Here is a 21,496-nt window from a genome sequence, read left to right on the forward strand (position 1 = left end):
CATAACGTGGTCTGATAACAGCGTCGTGCCACTCGAGTGGCTCCCATGGAGAGTTTATTAGTGATGGATCCTTCTTCGCGATTCGGCCTCCACAGGTCGCCTGTCGGATTGTGATTTGCGGCCTGGCCCGTGTTGGATGTATGGATTCCTGCTTCTATCGACTTGAAGGAGCCCTAAGCGAGCCTCGGGCCGATTGCTTTCAATCATGGGAATTCCCAGGGACTTGGAATCTTATCTTGGCCATGTCTGCTAATTTCCCCAGATCTCGAAGTTCTTCTCGTCGTGCAGTGGCACAATGTCACCCGGATATCTAGAGGAAAGCACTGTTAACAAGCAGCGGGTTCCAACGCTGGTTCTTCCCGCGTTGGCAATATGTTTTCTCGTCTGCAGACTCATATCTAGAGGTTTAAAGCGTCTACCGATAGGGGTAGATGATTACACTTTGATTGTTGGCCTGGTAGGTCGCGCAATTGGTGTACCAAGCATACCTTCTGACCGTTGTCTAGATCTTCGTTATATCCATTGCCGGAATCAATTATGCTGGTCTGTATCCATTTACCTCTCGGTATCCACGTTCCTGACTCTTCCAGCGACATACTACGGAATGGGCCGCCATATGGCAGCCGTCATGCAAGAGGGATTCAACACGGTCACCTACATGAAGGTATCTATCCCACCCATTCCCAAGTCCTGAGCTCGCACCAACATCAGATATAACAGCTCCTCTACGCCTTCGAGCCCCTATACATCACCGCCGTCGCCATCATCAAATTCTCCGTCCTCCTCATGTACAACCGCATCTTCCCCGTCCGCAGCATCCGCATCGGCAGCTACATCTTGGGCGGCATCACCCTCGCCTGGTTAATCTCAGTCGACCTCGTCGCTATATTCCAATGTACACCGGTCAAGAAGGCCTGGCTACAACAACTGATTCCCGGGACCTGCATTGATTTGAAGGTGGCGTTAATCGCGAACGGCGTGCCGAATTTCGTTACGGATATTCTGATCCTTACGCTTCCCGGACGGTCCATCTGGAAATTACAAGCGAGTCTCTGGCAGAGGGTTTCCATTATAGGCGTGTTCCTGAGTGGGAGTTTGTACGGACGCCTCCATTGCCATCCTCTTCCGCTATGTTGATCTCCAGCAGAGCTAACGAAGACAGTGTTGTTTTCGCAAGTATCTACCGCTTCAGTCTGATTTTCGAAGTTGACATGAACGACATCCCATGTACGTCTCCCTTACAGCCGTATCCCCCGTATATTCTCTTTCCTAACACAGACATGTAAATAGGGACAATCGCAGACGCACAAACCTGGTGCGTCGTCGAAACATCCGCCGGGATAATCTCGGCCTGTCTTCCAACCATCGTGCCGCTTATAAAACTCCTCGCGAAGGGCGTCGTCACAACAGCGACAACAGGACTTTCAAATACGAACTCCCGCTCGAGGTCGAAATCGAACACGCATTCTAAGCTGGCCCGAGACGGGAATGGCGATTCGGGGAATGGGCACGAACTTGCCCGGTTGGAGTCGAGGGGTGGGCTTGTTCGCGGGGATAACTACAATGCGCAGGTAGAGAGTGGCGGAGACAACAGAAGCCGGGGCAGTTTACACCTGAATGAACACGGGATTAAGAAGACACATGGCTGGACTGTCATTGAAGCCAGTGGGGATAGTGATTAACATATAGCGGTGGTTGGTGTTTGGACGGATATTTAGCTAGGTATTAATGTGTAATATGTGATTTATAATATCAAATATCAGCTGCGACTTGTATTATTACGCCAAGTTATTATATTATCCCTGTATCATCCACCAAATAACACCAACTAAGCCATCAACTCGTTCCACCTGTCCGCAGCCTCCGCCCCTGAAAGTCGATCGACCTCATTCAAGACCTGCCAACACCTCGCCACAACCTCAGAAGGCGCATTACACGGCGACTGCAATCTATTGCAGATCAACGCACCAGGACTGTGGATAGTCGGGGACTCGCCGAATGGGAAGTCCACATCGTTCACCGTGGTATACACGTTCTCATATCCATTGTCAAAATAGATGATCCAGGGGTCTGAGCAGCTGCCAAAGTCGGTTTCGTCGTCTGGGTCTGGCCCGGGGTCTGGTTCGTCTGTGGGTGTGCAGATCTCTGTTGTTTCAGTTTCCGTTTCGGTTATGGTTGTAGTGGTTGTTTGGATATGGATCTCTGTGTCTGTCTCTGTCTCTGTCTCCGTCTCCGTCTCTGTAATGATCTGGTGGTGTGTCTCTGTTGTGGTGTCCGTGACGGTTGAGTAGGATGTTATACTGATTGTTTCTGTCGTCGTCAGACCCGGATCTGTGACGGTTGTGTCGGCTGTCGTGACAGTGGTTGTTGAAGTGACGGTTGGACCTGCCGTTGTGATTGTGCTTGTCACAGTGGGACCATCTGTCGTCAGTGTGGTGTAGTCTGTGGTTGTAGCGGTGCAGTCGGTGCTCGTATGGATTGAAACCACGGTATCTGTGACTGTGACTGTTGCGGTGCCCGTGCCGCCGTCGGTGGCTGTCGTGATGGTAATAGTTGCTGTTGGGATATCGGGGCTGTAGTTCGTCAGTATTATCATTGATATAACTTGTGGGTCGCATACCAGTCGGTGACAGTCACAGTGGTTGTATCATCGCCATCTCCATCTCCATGGTCATGGTCGTCGTCCCCGTCGTGGTCCCAGTCTCCATCATGATCATGATCCTTATCATGCTCGCCCTTGTCACACTCCTTAGATTTACAGGGGAAGTAGTTCTGTGCTTGCTGCGGTATATGCTGTGACAGCGCTACATCGTTGCCACCCGGTGTCGGGACAGCTCCAGCAGGAAATACCTGTGGCAGCAGGGCAGAAGCACACACGCGCCTCTGAAAGAAATCATCTTGCACAGGGCAGAGTGACGCCTTGAGTGTGTTCAACAACTTGTGGGCAGTAGCGAAGAAGATACGGCACAGTGAACCAGAAAAAAAAGAGCAGTCGGTCCACAGCGGGTGTTCTCCAGAGCCTGTTTATCTATTTATACGCTCAATCCCTGGATTTAGATTCCGAGTAAGCATCTTCCAGTATCCATACCCATTCTCCAATAAACTTTACCCAGAAACAAGGGGCACGCGGGCGTTGCGAAGGCGCCAACTAGTACACGCGAGGAATGCGCCATGCCGTCCAGGGCGTTCGCGAGTCATTCATCGGAATGTTGATGGCGATCTTGTACGAGATTCTACCATTGCAGTGTCAACAAGTGACAGTTTGAGCGAGCTGAATGTTCTCCTCGCAGCTGGATCAATAATGCGCATTCTCGACCGTTGATCGGAAATGTGGTGTACGGTTGCTTCCTGATATGTCCTCTTAGTATGGCCGACGTGCAACAGTGCTCTTTATGAAATGTTGGACTGTCCATAAAGAACTTGTTGACAGATACAGGAATTGTAGGTTGAATTAATTCCATCAATTTTATTAACTCTTCTCGTCGATGGGCTGCGAAGGTACTTTATTATAGAACTCTAATCAAGCTTGACAGCGCTCCGACCGCAGGAATATCATATCAGCCGAAATTACTCCCGATCTCTACTCCGGAGTAATGCTTTGATGTCAAGCACAGTGAGAGACGGAGTAACCCCGATTTGGTGGAGAAACTACACCGGATTATATGCAGAATGACGGCGCCAAGGTCAAAGCTCACATTAAACAGGTAGCTTCTCCAGTCCAGGCAATCATGAAGAGGAGAAGCAGCCGATCAGCACCCCGCCAGGCCCTCGGTGTGGGGATTCGGAGACACTGTGTGGAGAGAAGCGCAGAGACCAAGAGAGGAGCCTCCGATATTTCTCCGGATGCAGTCAGGCCATTGGGGGATAAATAGTGAAAGACTTCCCCGCGCTGTACGACCTCAATTTACATTGCATGATTGAATTGAATTGACTGGAGACGGCCAGCGGTATTTCAACCATGGTTGCGTTTTCTCCTGTGGCCCTGGGCCTTTTGGCGCTTGCCAGCCACTCCACAATGGCTTCTGCGCAGTCGGATTCAGCTGGTTCGTATTCCTGAATGCCTCGAGGAAACGAGACTAATTCTGTAGTTGTCGCCGATGGCACTACCTTCGCGCTGAATGGTGACAATGTATCCTACCGATTCCACGTCAACGAGACCACCGGTGATCTTGTATCCGACCACTTTGGCGGCCGTGTCGGCGGCGATATCCCCTCGCCCAAGGAACCAGTCGTCAACGGCTGGGTCGGCATGCCTGGTCGAATCCGGCGCGAGTTCCCCGACCAGGGCCGTGGCGACTTCCGCATTCCTGCTGTTCGCATTCGGCAGTCGGCTGGGTATACTGTGAGCGATCTGCAGTATAAATCGCACGAGGTGGTTGAGGGCAAGAGCGGGCTGCCTGGACTGCCGGCGACCTTTGGGGACGCAGAGGATGTGACGACGCTAGTTGTGCATCTTTATGACAATTATAGCTCTGTTGCTGCGGATTTGTCGTACTCGATCTTTCCCAAGTATGATGCTGTGGTGAGGAGCGTCAATGTTACGAACAAGGGCGAGGGCAATATCACTATCGAGTCGCTGGCCAGTCTGAGCGTCGACTTTAACTATGAGGATCTGGAGATGATCAGCCTACGAGGCGACTGGGCCAGAGAAGCGAATGTCCAGAGGAGCAAGATCGACTATGGCGTGCATGGGTATGTTGCCGCAAGATTTATATCAGACGGGCTATACTGACTGACAGCACAGATTCGGAAGCAACACTGGCTACTCGTCTCACCTGCACAATCCCTTCCTCGCAATAGTCGAGCCATCGACTACGGAATCCCAAGGCGAGGCATGGGGCTTCAACCTCATCTACACCGGCTCCTTCTCCGCTGAAGTCGAAAAAGGATCCCAAGGTCTGACCCGAGCCCTCCTCGGCTTCAACCCTGACCGTCTATCATGGACCCTTGGCCCTGACGAGACCCTCACCACCCCTGAATGCGTTGCAGTCTACTCAAAGAACGGTATCGGAGGCATGTCTCGCAAGTTCCACCGGCTCTACCGCAACCACTTGATCAAGAGCAAGTTCGCAACATCAGACCGCCCCGTCCTCCTCAACAGCTGGGAGGGCGTCTACTTCGACTTCAACCAGAGCATCATCGAGACTCTTGCCGAGCAATCCGCCGCTCTAGGAATCCACCTGTTCGTCATGGATGACGGCTGGTTCGGTGACAAGTACCCCAGAACTTCAGACAACGCGGGCCTGGGCGACTGGACACCCAACCCAGATCGCTTCCCAGACGGTCTCTCCCCGGTCGTAGAAGACATCACAAGCATGTCCGTCAATGGAACACAAGATACAAAGCTCCGCTTCGGAATCTGGGTCGAGCCCGAGATGGTCAATCCCAACTCCAGCCTGTACCGTGAACATCCGGACTGGGTCCTCCACGCAGGGCCCTACCCACGCACAGAACGACGCAACCAACTTGTCTTGAACGTCGCCTTGCCAGAGGTCCAGGACTTCATCATCGACTTCATGACAAACCTGCTGAATGGTTCCGACATTTCCTACATAAAATGGGACAATAACCGCGGAATGCACGAGACACCATCCCCGAGCAACGACCACAAGTACATGCTCGGCCTCTACCGCGTCTTCGACACATTGACCACCCGTTTCGCCGACGTCCTCTGGGAAGGATGCGCCTCAGGCGGTGGGCGCTTCGATGCCGGCGTCCTGCAGTACTTCCCCCAGATCTGGACCTCCGATAACACCGACGGGGTCGACAGAGTCACCATCCAATTCGGGACCTCCCTTGCATACCCTCCCTCGGCGATGGGGGCGCATCTCTCGGCCGTACCAAACCACCAAACAGGCCGGACCGTGCCGATGGAATTCCGCGCGCACGTCGCAATGATGGGCGGGTCATTCGGGCTGGAACTCGACCCGGCCACGATCCAGAATAACACCGCCGTGCCGGAACTGTTGAAGCTGGCGGAGAAGATTAACCCGATTATCCTGACTGGGGATCTGTATCGGTTGAGGGCACCCGAGGACTCGCAGTGGCCGGCTGCGTTGTTTGTGGCGGAGGATGGGTCCCAGGCTGTGCTGTTTTATTTCCAGCTTAGTCCGAATGTCAACCATGCGGCGCCGTGGGTGAAGCTTCAGGGGTTGGATGAGACGGCGCAATATAAGGTCGAGGGAGAGGGGACATTCTCTGGCGCGACGCTGATGAATATGGGGCTGCAGTATACGTTTGATACGGAGTATGGCAGTAAGGTGGTGGTTATTGAGAGGCAGTAGTAATAGTACTCGGGTTAATGAATGATATGGCAGTATCTAATCTTAATTCATTATTAAAATGATCTTTTATCACTATTCTTCAGAATTTGTCAGTAAATCCCACACAGTCAGTGCATGTACCTTGGTAACATGGATAAACTCCTCCACAGAAGCAGACTCGTTCACAGATGCCACTACACTCGTCAGTCCCTTGTCCAGATAAACAGGAAGATGACCTACTACTCAACGGACTACACCCATAAACATACGCCGGCACTCCAGCATACCGATAATGCTTACAATCCGTAGCCCCCATAGACGGAATCATCGCCGGCCTCAATCCACCCACAGCTTCCGCATTATTCTTGATCAGATCGATAACAGGGTGATCAACAGTCGAGAAACTGGCTGGGTTACTGGCAGCGTCCTGCTTCTTCAATTCAATGCTCGCGTCTGCGTATTTCTCATCCGCGACGATCTCGTTAAGCACGTCCACGACCTCTTCAGCGCGAAGTCCAACAGGTAATCGTATATCGAGCTCGAATTCGCAGTAGTCCGGGATCATGTTCACCTTGACGCCGCCGTTGATTGTGCCGATGTTCACAGTTGGCTTGCCGATTATAGTCGAAGTACCTGGACCCATGGCCTCATCTACCGCAGACAGAACATCCGGATCCGTCATGTACTTTGCGATATCGGGTGGTGGATTCGGCTGTATAGACTCGACTGCTTCAACAACTTCATTCAAGAAGGTGTTAGCTATACGTATAGCTCCTTGACTGTACCAAGTCAGTCCAGTGAACCCTCCCAATCATGCATGTATTTGGGTTGGGTATGGTGTCGCACCTCAAATTCAAATACGCCCCATGCGCCCCCTTACAAGCAACAACACCGCGCATCCTCAACGTCCCCTTCTCCGAAAACCGCACGCTCATCCCCGACGGTTCCGCAGAGAGCATCACATCGCCTCCCCATCTCTTCTTATCCGTTTGGACTAGATGTTTCGTGCCGTACTTCCCACCCGTCTCCTCATCCGAGACAACACACAGCGCAACACTCCCAGATAGATAGTGGCGGTGTGCATAAAGCGCCGCGTACGCGAGGACCAGCGACGCAGTGCCGGATTTCATATCGACGACGCCGCGCCCGTGGATGCGCCTGTTCTCAAAGTCCCCGCTGTAGGGAACCCGGGTCCAGCCTGGGGTGTTTGGGTCGACGGGGAATGTGTCGATGTGGCCGTTGAGTATAATTCGGGGGCTGGCTCTGGTACCATGACTTGGGCTGGCGGTGCCGTTGAATTCTGAGACAATATTTGGTTTTGTCGGGTCTGGGGAGATAAGTTCGTATGGGATGTTTTGAGAGCGAAGGTAATCGGTTATGATTTTTGTTGCGGCGGTGGTGTCGCCTGGGGGGTTTGGGGAGGGGGTTCGGACGAGGGATTGGAGGAGGTGGATTTGGGGATGGGTGTTGTTTAGAGTTGAGAGGAGGTCTGACTTTGGTGACATTTTAATTTAATTTATTTGTTTCGGGTGTGTTTTTGGTCTGATTTGTTGACTTTGTTGTGTTCGATGTGGTATATATATTGATGCTGATGGCGTAATTGAACTCCGACGACTCCGATTGCACTCCGACACATACAATCTACTCCGATATCTACTCCGACGAGTCAACAGGCAGATATTTATTATTACGCATATAACTGATCATTCCGGAATGCAAATTGAATTGTCTAGAGTAGATCTTGAATATAAACGATGGTGTTGCTCCTTATTTGCTGTAATCAATGCATCTCCCAAGACTGCGCACCACCCGCAACAAGACGATTAAACAACTGATTCCTGCCTCTCATGTCCGTAAGATGGAACGTCTTCTCAGGGTCTTGTCCCTTAATAACAAGTCCCTCATTCGCAGCCTCCTCTGTGCCCGCCGCAAACTGCACCACCAGCTTCCCCTTCCACCCCAGTCCCTCCGTCTTCCTCAGCTCTGTGATTTCACTAATCGGGACCTGGAACCCGATATTATCGGCCTTTTGGCTGTCGATTCGCAGATCGTCCATGTTGAGTTTTGCCGACGCGCGGGAGGTGAAGTATAATATGGGCCCTGTATCTGTACCCTCCCCTTCCTCTTCTCCCTCCTCACCATCTCCAGAAGAAGACCTTGGCGTAGAATCAATAACAGCCGTCCCACGCTTCCGTTCAAACTTGGCCTCAAACACAAACGGCCCGTTACTCAACGTCGGCGGCGCAATAAGAGCAATATTCCTCTCCAGCACCGCCGAAATGAGTCCCTTGGCATAGTGTTTCGTGCCCGCCCCGGATAGAGCCATCGCCCGGTTATACGCGATTTGCCCTTTGATGGCTGTTGTGATCGCGCGGCGGGCGAATTTCAGAATCCGAAGCCATTTCTTCGGCTTGGCTTTCATTTTCGTTTTCAGGCCGTCCGGGGAGGTTGGGTCTGTGGTGGTAGCTGTGGTAGTACTTTCGCTATCCTTTGTGGTTTGTCTGGTTAGGGTTGAGGCGGCGTCGTCGTCCTCCTCTTCTTCCTTCTTAGCCGCATCGATGGCCTTTGTTCTTCGACGCCACAGCTGCCACTGCGATGGGTACTGGTCTTTGTAGTCGCCTGGTGGTGGTGGTGCTGGGATGGGACTTGCTGCCATTTCGCCGATGCGGAGGAGGACGAGGGTTAGTTGGGCGTTTGTGGGGACGCCTTTCAGGAGGGTTCTACTCTTGTTAGCCATGTTCTGGTATTTGATGATGGACGACGTACTTTTCAATGTCCATGTATTCTTTCCAGTTCGGAATGTTCTTGTCTAGGAACCCGACTGCGCGACTGAGGACGGGGTCGCCGAAGAAGACGAGGCCGATTGTGAGTGCCACGGACTTGACAATCATATGGCCGGACAAGAAGAGAGATACCACGCATACAGAGCCTAGAATCATAGCTATGCGCAGACGAGGGACAATTAGAGTGAACGGCGGCGTTGGGGAGAATAGGCTGGGTCGGTCAGTTTCAGACAGTGAACCAGGGGTAAGTAATGACGTACTTGGACAGCCTTTCACAGACATCCGTGATATCACTTAGAATGCGCAGCGTAACACTGATCGCTGGAGAACCCTTTGGCTTGCCAGCCTCCTCGTCGGCTGTGATGGCGAGAGTCCCGGAGTCTGTTGTCTCGACCTGGACTGGCTCCTCGGAGGGCTCTGCGATTGAGGTGGTGAGGCCGTTGACCAGGGCGGCGGCTTCAGCTTCGGCTGCTTCGCCTTCACGCGCTTCCTTAGCTTCAGTGGCTTGCGCAGGCTTTTCATCCTTTCTATGAGGGATTGCCTGTGCCTCTGAGATGGGCGGGAAAATGCGCGATCGGGTTGACGGGGAGAAGATCATGAGTAGCAGGACACCAGTGAGCATGGGAATAAGACGATCACATAGCCATGCTACCAAATATACCTGCACAATATTAATATGATTTGTATGTCCTGAAAATAGTGGGCGACATACAGCAAAGAAGGTCCCCGTCCGGCGGGGATCCTCCCACGAGCGCAGCTGGTTAATATGGTTAAAGAAGAGACCACATTTGACAATCACCGAGATATAGAATCTCTCAATCGTCTTCTGCAGTTTAGAAGCAGGAAACTGCTCCTCGGCCGAGCGATTCAGGTCGAGCTGCTGCACCGAAGTCCGGGGAACAGACTGGACATGGCCGACTTGCTGCGCTTGTTAGTCTCGATAGCAGTGCATGGTGAGTCGGTATACCTTGTCAAAGCGACGGATCAGACGCCAGAGATCCTCGTCGCGGATGCCCTGGGCGATGTTTCTGTCGGCCATCTTGTCAAGACGTTGTTGGAGTGAGGGGAGTTGGACCCTGACGTCGTGCCAAGTGATGCCGTGGCGACGTGGGGCGCTTAATAAGTGTGCCTGGATAATTATGGTCAGTGCGTAGTGATCTGTTCTGTTTATCTTGCTGCCTTTACAAGTCCAGGTAGCAGTGTTGCCCATTATTAGTTTGTTAAGTGTCCCTTGCATTGCTTGGTTGGTGGTGACATCAGTGTTCAACTCGAAGATGCGACCGTAAATTCGGTACAACTAACACTTCTTCGACTTGCAACATACTTAATAAAGGTTGACGATAGTCTTTGCAGAGGAAGTGGTCGTACGTGGAATATCCTGTTCTGACTTCGAGACGCCTCAACATACTCGTCAATACACACATTCTAGCCGTACATTGAGTGGTCGGAATATTGTTTATCGTTGTTCTGCGTCCACCATACAATAATATAAGGGCGGAGAATGTCCCAGATTCTCTTTAGAAACAAGTCTCTGGAGTAGATAGTTGCACTGCCTGTCATATTTGAGAGGCGCTATATACAGATGCCCATCTCGGTGCATGAGTCCAGATTTTGTATGCAGGTAGGGCTACGACGGCCTGAGTAACCCTCGCCTTCAATGTCCACAGTTTTCAGTCTGGCAATTCTTTCTCACATCCTCCGTCAATATCATCCATTACCGGCCTAAGAATTAATTTCCACAATCCAAGCCGGAAATTTTGCCGAGCATCAAGCAAGCAGACGTACCCAGTCTCAAGCAGCAGATCGATACCAACTGGCATGATGGAACAGATCTGTCAGAGATCGGGAACGAGTGTGCCAACTCTGATGTCGTATGGACGATCGGATCGATCAGATGGTGGGAAAGACATGGCAGCGCCTTTTGATACGACACTGCATATACCGTTTCATCTGGCGCCCACATCCTCCTGTCAAGCAAAGGTCCTTGGCAAGACGGTATTCACCTATTGGATTTGCCATGTCCAATGAGACTGATATAATAACTGTCGACCCAATCTGCTTCCATGCGGCGCAGGTGCACAAATCGGCCGGAACAAGCCACCAGCACTGCATCATTTACCAAATTTGATACTCTTTGTCTTCATGTTGCTGTTAATTTCCCCTGCTTGACGGATGCTGCGGCACAGGCCACCTGGAACAGCGGAAGTTGGCTCTGGCCCCAAGGATCAGGATGGCGTCGCCCGTGCTAATTTATACCCGAGATGGCTCTTATTGGTCTTAATCTGGCGGATGGATATAATATTGGTGTCAGGTTATAGATATTTAAACAGCTTGAGTTTCTGCTGTGTGTGAGGACAAGCAGTCATTCCTTCAGCTTCAGAACTCGACCGCAAAGCTGGTATTTGCTGGTTACACTCCTTTGCCACTTATATTCATTCCTTACTTCTGGTTTATTCACTATCCACTGCTACAGTGCAGCCTTCAAGCTCTCTATAACAGTTGAAGTTAACAATACCTTCGCCACCAGACACTCTGTCCTGTTAAATACGCAGCTCAACCCAGTCTTTACACAAGAAACTACCTTCAGGACCATTCTCACATCATCCTCACATATCCCTCCTATTCTCGCCAATACACAGCGAAAGAATAGCAACAACACCATGAAGGTCTTCACCCTGCTCACAGCCCTCACAGGCTTAGCCGTAACCACCGCCCTCCCCGCCATCCCCGTCCCGCGCGCCACGGCCAAAGAAATCTGGCAACCCCGGGCCGGTGCAACCTGGCAAATCGTCCTCTCCGGCGCGTTGACCGACAAATCCAGCTCGGCCTCAATCTACGACATCGACCTATTCGAGAACCCAGCCTCCACAATCTCGTCCCTCCACGCCCAGAACCGCAAGGTGATCTGCTACTTCTCGGCCGGAACCTACGAGAATTGGCGCCCCGATGCCAAATCCTTCCGGGACTCAGATATCGGTTCCCCGCTGGATGACTGGGAGGGCGAGAGCTGGGTTGATCTGCGCTCGAAGAATGTACGGGAGATAATGAAAAGGAGACTAGACATGGCCGCTCAGAAGGGATGTGACGGCGTTGACCCCGATAACGTCGATGCGTACGGGAATGGGCATGGCGGGTTTAATCTGCAGCAGTCCGACTCGGTGGATTTCATGAACTGGCTTTCTGGGGAGGCGCATAACCGCGGACTAGCTATTGGGTTGAAGAATGCGGCGGCGATTATTGATCGTGTGCTTCCCAATATGCAGTGGGCTGTTAATGAGCAGTGTGCGGAATGGGATGAGTGTGGTGATTTTATGCCTTTTGTTGATGAGGGAAAGCCGGTTTTTCATATTGAGTATCCGAAGGGGGATGAGACGAACAATGAGGTTATGGTTAGGGGGAGGAAGAAGGATGAGGCGTGTGATTTTGACGGCTCGAAGAGGTTTTCCACCGTGATTAAGAATATGAAGCTGGATCATTGGGTGCAGGAGTGTTGATTGACTGCTCTACTTGGTTGTAGCTGCAGTCGTGGGACTAGAGTTTAGATTGATAACTTCACTTCTCGGATGTCATTTAGAAAACAGTACAATTTAAACATCATATCCTTGTTCACTGTTCTGATCACGGCGTATACGACGTCTTTTCCCCTCTACGATTTTGGCGAGAATTCAACACCAGGTATATAACTTCCTGAGATACAGCCAACGCCAGTCCGCCTGAGACCAACCCAATCATTATAATCAGACCCGTTAAGTACCTACACATAGTTAGCATTGAACGCACTGCAACTGGGCCAAGTTAATCAAATACGTTGGAGAATCATCCGCCCTGAATATCTGAGTCCCAGCCAAAAGACCACATATCGCACTCATCACCCCTGCACCTATTAGCATATAAACCATAATTACTGGCTCAACTTACACATCCTATACAGCGACTCTATTGTTAGCACCACATTCGTCAGAGCATAGCGAAGGATACGTACGAAATAGCAATACTCCTCTCAGCCGTATCCTTACAATTCAACTGCACCCACACATTATGCACAGGATGATAACACACCGCAAAGGCATTAACAACCGTCCACATCCCAAAGCGACTCCACTTAGGAGCATGGGGCAGGACGCATCTCGCTACGACCAGGACAGAAAGGTAGCAGCAGATAGCCGTTATAACGGTCAACCCGCGCTTCTTCGTCCGATCGCTCACCCAAGCGAAGAAGAATACAATGGGAAGGGTCATGAAGGCACCGATTGCGCTGAGGGCGTTTGCTTGGACGCGGGTGAAGCCGAGGGACCTGGAATGGTCAGAGTTCAAGGGGGATATGTTGGGTTGGGTACCTGGGTATGGGGCGCGTACATGATTATGCTCGGGGTGTAGGTTGTCAACGGACTCCACGTAGCGAAGACACAAGCTGTGGAGATAAAGTGCGGCCAGCGACGGTAGTTGAGGAGTGTCTTTCGCACGGTTGAGAATGGGATCCCACCTCGGGCATTGTGGGTTGCGGATGGTGTGTTGTCAAGCCCTAATCTGGCTGTGAGTATGTGCTGCTCTCTGTGTGAGAAGCGAATCAGTCCCTTGAAGAAGAGCGGTTTAGGTCGTTGGGGACTAGTTGGGAGGACGACGAGTAGAAGAACGGCGACTATCATTGTCGCGATGCCCTCAACTATACCGATCAGTACTGCTATTGAATGTTCAGATCAAGTCATACTGAGGAAAATATACTGCCAACCCGACAGGTTCCCTCGTCCATGCAACCGCAGAATCCCAGCACCAATCAGCGGAGAAATCGCGTTTCCTCCAAACATTCCAAAGAACAGAATGGCGACTCGTCGGCCCAGTTCTTGCGGCGTATACCATGTGGACAGGGTATATATTGAACCTGGGATGTATCCTGCTTCAGCCAGACCCAACAGCATACGCGTAGCCAGGAAGCCCCCTCTATTCTTTAACAGAACTTGTAAAGTTGCAATGAGACCGAAGACGAATACCTGTGCTGGAATCCATTTGCTGGGGCCGATCTGCAACGTGTTATCCAACCATAACCTAAAAAGCCTGATAGTAGGTATACCTTCTGAAGAAGCATATTCGACGGGATCTCCAGCACGATAATACCCAGAAACATCAATTGATTCCCCAAATTGATGGTGTTCTGGTTCACACCAATATCGTCGGCGAAGCCACCTGTCAACGCGCTGGCCACGTTCATCCGATCGAGCTGGAACATGATCATCCCGAATGTTAACAAGGGAAGGACTGAGAAGTCGATCCTGGTACTTAGTTAACACACATTGCTTTTATCAGTAATTCTATTTCGCGTTTTACTTAATGCGTGCCCGGCGCTCCTCAGCCACAGTCCAGTCCTGACCAACGGCCATGTCGGAATCATACTGGCTAGGCTCGATCTTCGGAGATTCAATCGACATTATTTGAATAATACGTGCTTGTGAATCTTCAGAAGCCCTTGCGGGCAATGGGATATTTCAATTCCAGTGCATCGGGATTTGAATGTGGAGCATAAGGATGCAGCAGATCTCACCAAACGCTCGTCAAATGGCGTGATGGTCATGGCAGGTTTTGATACGCAGGAATTGACCAACCAGACCTGCAGAGTAAAGGCCTGGGATGAGAAGAGACCCTCCGGCTAAGATAGAAAGTATTGGCGCTATTCTAGTAGCTCATGGAATATCCGTCCCCCTCCACGTCGGAGTATTTCAGCTAAGATTACGCTGTGTAACTACTGTACTGGGTGACCTTTAAACAATGCAAGTATGTTTCCTTACTAGATGGTAATTGACATAACTACAACTTAGAGACCCTATCTGGACCTCTCGCTGCCTCGTTCGCTCGCTTCCACATGTTTATACGTCTCTGATGACTTGCAGCAAACTGCTTCACCCAGGATGGATCGAACTTTGGCAGTCGTCGACCAGGCTCTCCATCCTTCGGCTCTGTAGCCAACGTCCTGAGCAACTCGAAGTAGCTCTCAAAGTCCGGGCTGATCAAAGTAAACTTGACACCATCGCCTCTCTCTTTGATTCTCTTCGCCTCCCAGTCTCGTTGCGTTTGGAGTGATGGCAGCGTTGCTTTACCAGAAAACACACGAGCTGCAAGAACAGACTGCCATTCAAAGACCTTGAATGTGAATCCAGCCGCAACCGCGCCGATGAATGCAAGGGTCGGATCCTGCTGGTGGAAGACATGCAGATATAGCTCTGGTACTCGATTGTTGCGAACAGCAACACCTGGCAAGAATGGCAATGTCCAAGTATACCCGGTTCCAAGGATAATATGATCAACGTCAGCAACAGACGTGCCGTCCTCGAAGTGTACAGTGCGCTTGCTGCCTTCTCCGTCAATGTGCGAAATTGGTGGCTTTCGCTGAATCTGGGGATGCTTGAATGCTTCATCTCCGAAGTATCCATTGTAGTTGCCACGGACTACCGCGTAGACTGGATTTTGGGCGATGCCAACGAGGCTGACTGCGGTATCAGCACCGGAGACTGAAGCGCCAACTGTAACCACTCGCTGAGAAATTAGCATTGCCTATACCAGTGGTGATTATATTTACGAACCTTCTCACGGTATTTTTCAGGCTCCCTGAATCCTTTCGTATGCAGCACACTCTCTGGAACCTCAGCCGCAAACTCCTTTAGTCCTTTGATCACCGGAACATAAGGCACGCTGTAATGTCCCGTCGCAATAACCAAGGCATCAAACTCCTCCTGCCACCAGTAATCCTTCTCCAGACCTAGAACCGCCTTCCGCAGTGTCAACACCCACTTCCCATCATTCACCCTCTTCTCCGCATTCTCCACAGTGGTGTTATACTCAACAAGTCGGTTATACCCCTTCCGACTAAGCAGCGACTCGATATACCGCTGGATAACAGTATGATGCCGAAACGGGGTATCAGGGCCATGAAGCGCAATCGAAGCTTCACTGCGTACTTCAGGAATAGGTTCCTGGGAGAATTGCATGATCCCCGCATCGATATTTGCTTCTAGCGCAGGATAAACAGGTGTATCGTCAAAACGATGCTGACTTGACCGAGGGAAATACCCCGGCAGGGAACCTGGCGCAGTGACGGGCGCATCGGCCGTTCGAGCGGCGAGGGCATCGAAATCTGTTAGTTGTGGTGGTTCGTTGTTGTCGTATATCCTACTGCGGTCAGTCTGTATTTATCCAGGAGAACTGGGAGTAACGCACCAACAACCACCTGCCTTCTCCCTCCGTTCAAATACTCTGATTCGATCAAAAGCCTGTTCCTGGGCGAATGCATCTACCGCAATAGCACCGGCTGGGCCAGCGCCAATTATGGCGACGCTCTTGATACGGGTCATGTTGGTCGATCTTAAACTTCACTCGTCCGGGCAGAAATGCAGAGTAGCCAGAGCTCTATCTTTATAACAAGCATGTTCATATTTTTTGAGCCGAGCTGGACGGGCTCTGGGCATTCTGGTCGCGCGCGCTGTGTGGATGTTCGGGATTTGGAGTGTTGTGTGCGTGATGGCGCAATCGTTGGGTTTCATCGCGCCAATATCCACATGGATGGACGCATCGTGGATTTTTCTAACATCGAAACCTTGTTTGGAGTTGCCGCGAGTCAAATGTAGGGCAGCTCTGGTTCTCGTTCCTGGAATTCCCACCGGTAGTGCCCACTGGAACTACCCCGTTCAGTCATCTTGTCATATCCTACACTAGCTGGATTGACAGGCTCCCCCTTGAAAGATATGCAGTTGAATGGCAGCATTGGCAGCATCGGGTTTAGCCCCGCAACTTTCCACAGCAGGCCGACGTACCTCCAATAAATTATATCGAGCTTATTGACCGCTATTAAAATATTGCTATTGGGTAGAGTACCGATATTAATGATGCTGCAGAACCAGCCAGTGTACGTCTGGCCTAATATATTATACCTCAGGAAGACCAATCTCAGCAGCAGTATATCATCCGCAGTAGCCAACTTAGCAGCAGCCGAATAGCAACCGGACAATATCCATGTATTATGCTTCCGGAAAAACTAGATCTGGATGATAGATGGTTTCAACTAGCTTTACTAGGAGGTTTCTAATTTTCAGCAGACTACCAGCAGAGTAGCGACATGTTTCTTATTGTGCTTTTAACTGGAAGTATTGCTCCGTATTCGGGTTCCAGTGTATCCATGGGCTCTGAGTTTATATGCCCATGGAATCCGAGATAGCTACTCAGTCGGAGGTTCATAGCTATTGAATTACTGATTCTGGAGATTATTGTTCGCCCCGTTTGGCTTAAAGGTGCATCTTTTTCATCATTTTAGAGCTCTACCTGCTCATCAAGCCACTATGAGGGCGGACCTCGCTCGGGTTTAAACCTTTTACCAGCTCCGTCAGTATCACAGTTGTTTTTGTGGCCTGGATATTTGCTTTGATATGGTACAGTTATCCAATATGGATTCATGCAGGTTAGGTCGATACAGCTGACTTGTGGAGGTTCTAGGCTGAACGTGATCAGGGAGCAAACCGGGCTCCGGTATTCGGTGAAGAGAAAGGCTAAGGTGGTGTTTTCTTTAGATGAAGTGGATCATGAACGCTATAGGATTAATTTTCGAAATAGGGTACGATTAGTCTCTCTCTCTCTACCAGAAAGATTCGTTTACTTGTATATATTCATATATTCACCAGTGAGATCCAGTTTCCCGGACTTTGCACCAGCCACAAGTGTGGCAGTATCACCAGTGGGTGAATTATGCTGATCTTACTCCATACCCACTGAGAAATACCGTGTATTTCAACTTTAATTTCTGCTCTCTCAGGAGCGCTAGAACTGCTCTGGCCAGTCAGCGACAGCGTAGCAGCTTTTAGAAGGACATTGGTAGTTCACAGCCACAAAGGCTGTAGGGGTTGGGTATCCAAGATTACGCTGTAAAGAACGATTCTTCTTCTGGCTGGGGGGTTTTAGCTCTGTTCCATGTAATATTTATGACGATTCATACATTATTCTTAGAGCTCCGAATACGATAATATTCCACTTTTTCCCCGTTTGGTATTTATCTTTTTCCCAGTCTTTTTGTACTTGTAAGTTCAAGCCTTGGCTTTTTTGTTCTGCTTCCTTTTTTCATTGCATTTGTTGAATTATTGTCCTGCAGACTTTTGTTGGTTATATATCAATGCTGTGTTCCCCCTTTACTCATCTGGCTTCTTGAAATTTCATCCTGTTATTAAAGCCTTTTAGTGCTGTTGGTGCTGCGACCGGACCTTCGTAAACTGCTCACTGCACGGTACTAATAATCCATAGGTGCTGCTCACTTCCAATCTTTTCTTTCCCTAATATGCCTGCAATGGCCATTATCGTCGGTTGCCTGCTGCTGCTATTTGCCGTCTTAGTTCTAGATGCCTTGTCTAGACACCTCAAGGAGGCTCATTTTAACAGCTGGAGCCGTAGTGATCTCCCACACCACGACATCAACGCAACAAAGCCCGCCAGATATCCTATGAGGTTTGGACCCGCCCAGGGTGGAGGCCATTTACCACCCCATCTTTTGCCTTCCAGCCTCGTCTCAACATCCTTGGCATACAAGGATTACACGGTGGGCTGGATCTGTGCACTCCCAGTGGAGATGGCCGCGGCCAAGGCAATGCTTGACGAAGTCCATGCCGACCTGCCGGCCAACCCATACGATGAGAACACCTACATTCTCGGTCGGATATGCTCCCACAATGTGGTCGTTGCTTGCTTACCAACCGGTATTATCGGGCCCATGCCTGCGGCAACTGTGGCGACTCAGATGCTGTCAACCTTCCCATCCATCCGCTTTACCCTCATGGTCGGTATCGGGGGTGGAGTCCCCAGCCAGGCCGATATCAGACTGGGCGACGTCGTGGTGGCCAAACCAACCAGGGACCATGGCGGCGTCGTGCGATATGACTATCCTAAAACGGTCAAAGAGTGTACTATCAAGAGGACCATCATGCTCAGCAAACCGCCTCGCGTTCTCCTGACTGCTCTTTCAAAGCTCCAAGCAACTCATATCTTAACTGGACCGCGGATCCACAGTTTTCTCTGCGAAATAGAGTCAAAATACCCCCTACTAGCATCGACGTTGCGACATCAGGGTCAGGATAGCTTGGTGAACCCGAACTACCATTCTCGCCCACCGTCAGCCCGAATATATCGTACATTCAACACACACCGCCCCCTAAACAGCCCCAATAGACACCGGGAACGAAACACCCCACACATCCACTACGGCCTCATCGCGTCCGGAAACCAGGTCGTCAAGGACAGCAAAATCCGCGACCACCTGGCAAAAGAGTCCGGGATTCTATGCTTTGAGATGGAGGCAGCCGGGCTGCTGGACACATTCCCTTGTCTCGTTATCCGCGGTATCTCAGACTACGCGGACGCTAATAAGAATGATGTCTGGCAGGGGTATGCGGCTGCCACTGCGGCTGCGTATGCGAAGGAGCTGTTGTCTGTTATCCCGAGGCAGCAGGTTGAGGATGCGCCGTTGGCTGGGGGGAATTTGTCGGTATGACCATTTGTTATTGTCCAAGTTGAACATATGTATTGTATGAAACCGATAATGTCAAAAAGCCTGGAATTATATTGACATTTAACTCTTGATAACTCATTCTTTATTTTGGTACACAGGTCATGATCCCTTTCCCTATGGTGCATGACTGACCTCATATTCCTTTGATGAGGCACTTGGCGCCAATGGTATTTGCCCTACTAGGCGCTGGTCTTTTGACGTGCTCGCTCCCCAACTTGGATACACTTCGACCACCGCCTCAAGGGATCGGAGACGGTATATTGAGGTATTCTAGCCAAGAGCGTGGTGTAGTCGTATCATGTGCGGCTTCGCCTAAGGCTTGGGTAGAGTGCACAGATGGGCTTCATTGGCAGATGGCCTCGTATTGCTTTTTGATAGACCCTTGGCGATTCTTGTCACTTATTTTCCCCTTCTTCTTAAACTCCGCCCTCTCAAGCTGATCCGACGATAGAATTAGAAGCAACGCCTACAAGGTACAAGAAACTGCTGTACGCCGGTCAATATACGGCTGTTACACATACTCCTAGTTCTCCTGCCAATCGGTACTGCAGCCTCTGAGCTGGCCAGCACGCAGCGCAGTATTTCCAGCACCGTGACCCAAGCATGTGCAGACTTCGCCCACACCCAGTACCAGGACCTCTAACATAGTCTCCCCGTAGTATCTCCGTGGCGCAACTCAAGTCGATTTTTGACTCGACAGCCATTGAAGGTGCAAGACTCAGACTGTACCATAATGGGCCCCCTTTAGTCGTGGGACTGCCGGAACTAGAGGCTGTTTACGGGTCCTCGATATCTTGGGGAACATTTCATTGTTCGTCTCTATCCCCTCTACTCCAGACACCAGGACTTGCTAACCTGATAAGCCTCTCGCTTCCTCGACTACGCCTCCTTAAAACAGATATTCACATCGACACCACCACCAAAGAGCTGGCAGTAAACCTCCCCTTCAAGCATGTGCGTGCCGTTCAATTAAGAGGGAAGATCAAGACGCAAGTCTGATCCCCTAACAATGCCGGCTCCAGTACGGAATTGCCGAATTTCAACAACTGGTCGTCGACCTCGACCATTGCTGTTGACTCAGAGGTTGCATTCGATTGTGACTAATTCATGGCTGGACTTACTGCTTCTCATGAGGATTATCCACCCAGAAATATTGGCTGCTACTCGCTTACATCGTCAGCGGCTTACGATGTGAATGAAGGTGCCATGCTGCGTAGAGGTGAAAGAGGAGATCTGCTTAGGGCTGGTATTCTGGCCATCATTCTTGTGGGCTCGCTATTTTAGTTGTCATCAATCTGGGCGTCCAGGTAGTTGACAAATGGTACGTGAATACCATACATGTACATGATCTGTGCTACAGCTGTAGACATGTACTGCGGCTATACCCTGCCATTGCCTAAACAATGTATTGATGATAGAATGTGCCAGTTCCCTGTTGTAGTCTCCGCGCAGGACTATCTCGGGAACTGTTTCAGCATTCCCCCAAATAGAATTTCCAAGTGGCTTTGACCTACTTTATCACTAATCGGTGCTCGAACAGCATCACGCCGAGAAACGCTACCATCTTGATAGCACTACGCGGGAATTTGCTGGTCCAGGCATGCATTACGACCAACGTCTCCAGAGGTGGCATTGTATGTCGTTAACGCTATGGCCACAACCTCTTAGCATGACAGATGTGTGGTCATCAAAATATTCTCAGTCCACATCCATCTTGCCATCATGACAAAGTAGCTCTACCACCTCCTTGTGGCCATTTTCTTCAGCCCATTCTAACGGTGTCCAATCATCTTCATCTTTTAGCATTATATCCACCCTTCCTGTCTCAAGGAGTAGTTTTACTACTGCCTCATGACCCTCCTCTGCAGCCCATGATAAAGGTGTCCTTCCACTTTCATCTTTTGAATCCAAATCCACCC

The 21,496-nt window shown here is 50.6% G+C and overlaps 10 protein-coding genes across 10 annotated transcripts in view; 4 read left to right on the forward strand and 6 right to left on the reverse strand.

Annotated features, from left to right (window-relative positions):
• The first annotated feature begins 27 nt into the window (after positions 1-27).
• Positions 28-1,787, forward strand: ASPSYDRAFT_50504 (uncharacterized protein). Its single transcript, XM_040848093.1, has 6 exons — positions 28-457; positions 507-543; positions 591-664; positions 721-1,097; positions 1,163-1,227; positions 1,291-1,787. Exons 1-6 carry the CDS (start codon positions 296-298, stop codon positions 1,680-1,682), a joined length of 1,107 nt encoding a protein of 368 aa, XP_040697547.1. The 5' UTR covers positions 28-295; the 3' UTR covers positions 1,683-1,787.
• On the reverse strand, positions 1,564-2,897 carry ASPSYDRAFT_1162989 (uncharacterized protein; the record flags this gene model as incomplete). The annotated part of the gene is made up of 3 exons (XM_040840122.1): positions 1,564-2,573; positions 2,621-2,793; positions 2,820-2,897. The coding sequence occupies 3 exons, from the start codon at positions 2,895-2,897 to the stop codon at positions 1,829-1,831; spliced, it is 996 nt and encodes a 331-aa protein (XP_040697548.1). The 3' UTR covers positions 1,564-1,828.
• A 1,001-nt stretch (positions 2,898-3,898) lies between these two features.
• Positions 3,899-6,610, forward strand: ASPSYDRAFT_211530 (alpha-galactosidase). The gene is made up of 4 exons (XM_040844019.1): positions 3,899-4,043; positions 4,089-4,692; positions 4,745-6,457; positions 6,504-6,610. Exons 1-3 carry the CDS (start codon positions 3,959-3,961, stop codon positions 6,282-6,284), a joined length of 2,229 nt encoding a protein of 742 aa, XP_040697549.1. The 5' UTR covers positions 3,899-3,958; the 3' UTR covers positions 6,285-6,457; positions 6,504-6,610.
• On the reverse strand, positions 6,357-7,768 carry ASPSYDRAFT_82081 (uncharacterized protein; the record flags this gene model as incomplete). The annotated part of the gene is made up of 3 exons (XM_040851134.1): positions 6,357-6,457; positions 6,504-7,042; positions 7,110-7,768. 3 exons carry the CDS (start codon positions 7,766-7,768, stop codon positions 6,357-6,359), a joined length of 1,299 nt encoding a protein of 432 aa, XP_040697550.1.
• Positions 7,769-8,043: 275 nt separating this feature from the next.
• Positions 8,044-10,234, reverse strand: ASPSYDRAFT_211536 (uncharacterized protein; the record flags this gene model as incomplete). Its single annotated transcript, XM_040844020.1, has 6 exons — positions 10,014-10,234; positions 9,759-9,968; positions 9,307-9,707; positions 9,030-9,257; positions 8,403-8,983; positions 8,044-8,363 (listed from the first exon to the last, which is right to left on the reverse strand). The coding sequence occupies exons 1-6, from the start codon at positions 10,083-10,085 to the stop codon at positions 8,044-8,046; spliced, it is 1,812 nt and encodes a 603-aa protein (XP_040697551.1). The 5' UTR covers positions 10,086-10,234.
• A 1,266-nt stretch (positions 10,235-11,500) lies between these two features.
• ASPSYDRAFT_501676 (endo alpha-1,4 polygalactosaminidase) lies at positions 11,501-12,806 on the forward strand. Its single transcript, XM_040848010.1, has one exon. It carries the CDS (start codon positions 11,707-11,709, stop codon positions 12,538-12,540), a length of 834 nt encoding a protein of 277 aa, XP_040697552.1. The 5' UTR covers positions 11,501-11,706; the 3' UTR covers positions 12,541-12,806.
• On the reverse strand, positions 12,704-14,315 carry ASPSYDRAFT_186796 (uncharacterized protein; the record flags this gene model as incomplete). The annotated part of the gene is made up of 7 exons (XM_040843582.1): positions 14,115-14,315; positions 13,755-14,064; positions 13,403-13,709; positions 13,029-13,340; positions 12,965-12,969; positions 12,854-12,920; positions 12,704-12,800 (listed from the first exon to the last, which is right to left on the reverse strand). Coding segments are annotated over exons 1-7 (1,260 nt in total), but the record flags the coding sequence as incomplete, so codon positions are not given.
• Positions 14,316-14,845: 530 nt separating this feature from the next.
• ASPSYDRAFT_61742 (uncharacterized protein) lies at positions 14,846-16,386 on the reverse strand (the record flags this gene model as incomplete). Its single annotated transcript, XM_040850025.1, has 3 exons — positions 14,846-15,571; positions 15,619-16,204; positions 16,253-16,386. 3 exons carry the CDS (start codon positions 16,384-16,386, stop codon positions 14,846-14,848), a joined length of 1,446 nt encoding a protein of 481 aa, XP_040697554.1.
• A 2,273-nt stretch (positions 16,387-18,659) lies between these two features.
• ASPSYDRAFT_162047 (5'-methylthioadenosine/S-adenosylhomocysteine nucleosidase family protein) lies at positions 18,660-19,559 on the forward strand (the record flags this gene model as incomplete). Its single annotated transcript, XM_040843053.1, has 1 exon — positions 18,660-19,559. One exon carries the CDS (start codon positions 18,660-18,662, stop codon positions 19,557-19,559), a length of 900 nt encoding a protein of 299 aa, XP_040697555.1.
• Positions 19,560-21,275: 1,716 nt separating this feature from the next.
• The window catches only part of ASPSYDRAFT_61743 (uncharacterized protein), a gene marked incomplete at both ends in the record, with an annotated part of 4,095 nt that continues 3,874 nt past the window's right edge, over positions 21,276-21,496 (reverse strand). Inside the window, one exon of the mRNA XM_040850026.1 lies at positions 21,276-21,397. Within this exon, the coding sequence (XP_040697556.1) occupies positions 21,276-21,397 (122 nt within the window). The remainder of the gene's footprint in view (positions 21,398-21,496) is intronic.

The sequence above is a fragment of the Aspergillus sydowii genome (genome assembly GCF_001890705.1).
Source record: "Aspergillus sydowii CBS 593.65 unplaced genomic scaffold ASPSYscaffold_15, whole genome shotgun sequence".
NCBI lineage: Eukaryota > Fungi > Ascomycota > Eurotiomycetes > Eurotiales > Aspergillaceae > Aspergillus > Aspergillus sydowii.

What these genes read in the sequence shown, in the direction of transcription:
- ASPSYDRAFT_50504 (XM_040848093.1), top strand. Translation starts at nt 296, where the DNA reads ATGTCACCCGGATATCTAGAGGAAAGCACTGTTAACAAGCAGCGGGTT. An exon ending in ACACGGTCACCTACATGAAG is followed by an intron (nt 665 to 720) that starts GTATCTATCCCA and finishes CAGATATAACAG; the next exon opens with CTCCTCTACGCCTTCGAGCC. An exon ending in GTGTTCCTGAGTGGGAGTTT is followed by an intron (nt 1,098 to 1,162) that starts GTACGGACGCCT and finishes TAACGAAGACAG; the next exon opens with TGTTGTTTTCGCAAGTATCT.
- ASPSYDRAFT_211530 (XM_040844019.1), top strand. Translation starts at nt 3,959, where the DNA reads ATGGTTGCGTTTTCTCCTGTGGCCCTGGGCCTTTTGGCGCTTGCCAGC. An exon ending in TGCGCAGTCGGATTCAGCTG is followed by an intron (nt 4,044 to 4,088) that starts GTTCGTATTCCT and finishes CTAATTCTGTAG; the next exon opens with TTGTCGCCGATGGCACTACC. An exon ending in ATCGACTATGGCGTGCATGG is followed by an intron (nt 4,693 to 4,744) that starts GTATGTTGCCGC and finishes CTGACAGCACAG; the next exon opens with ATTCGGAAGCAACACTGGCT.
- ASPSYDRAFT_501676 (XM_040848010.1), top strand. Translation starts at nt 11,707, where the DNA reads ATGAAGGTCTTCACCCTGCTCACAGCCCTCACAGGCTTAGCCGTAACC.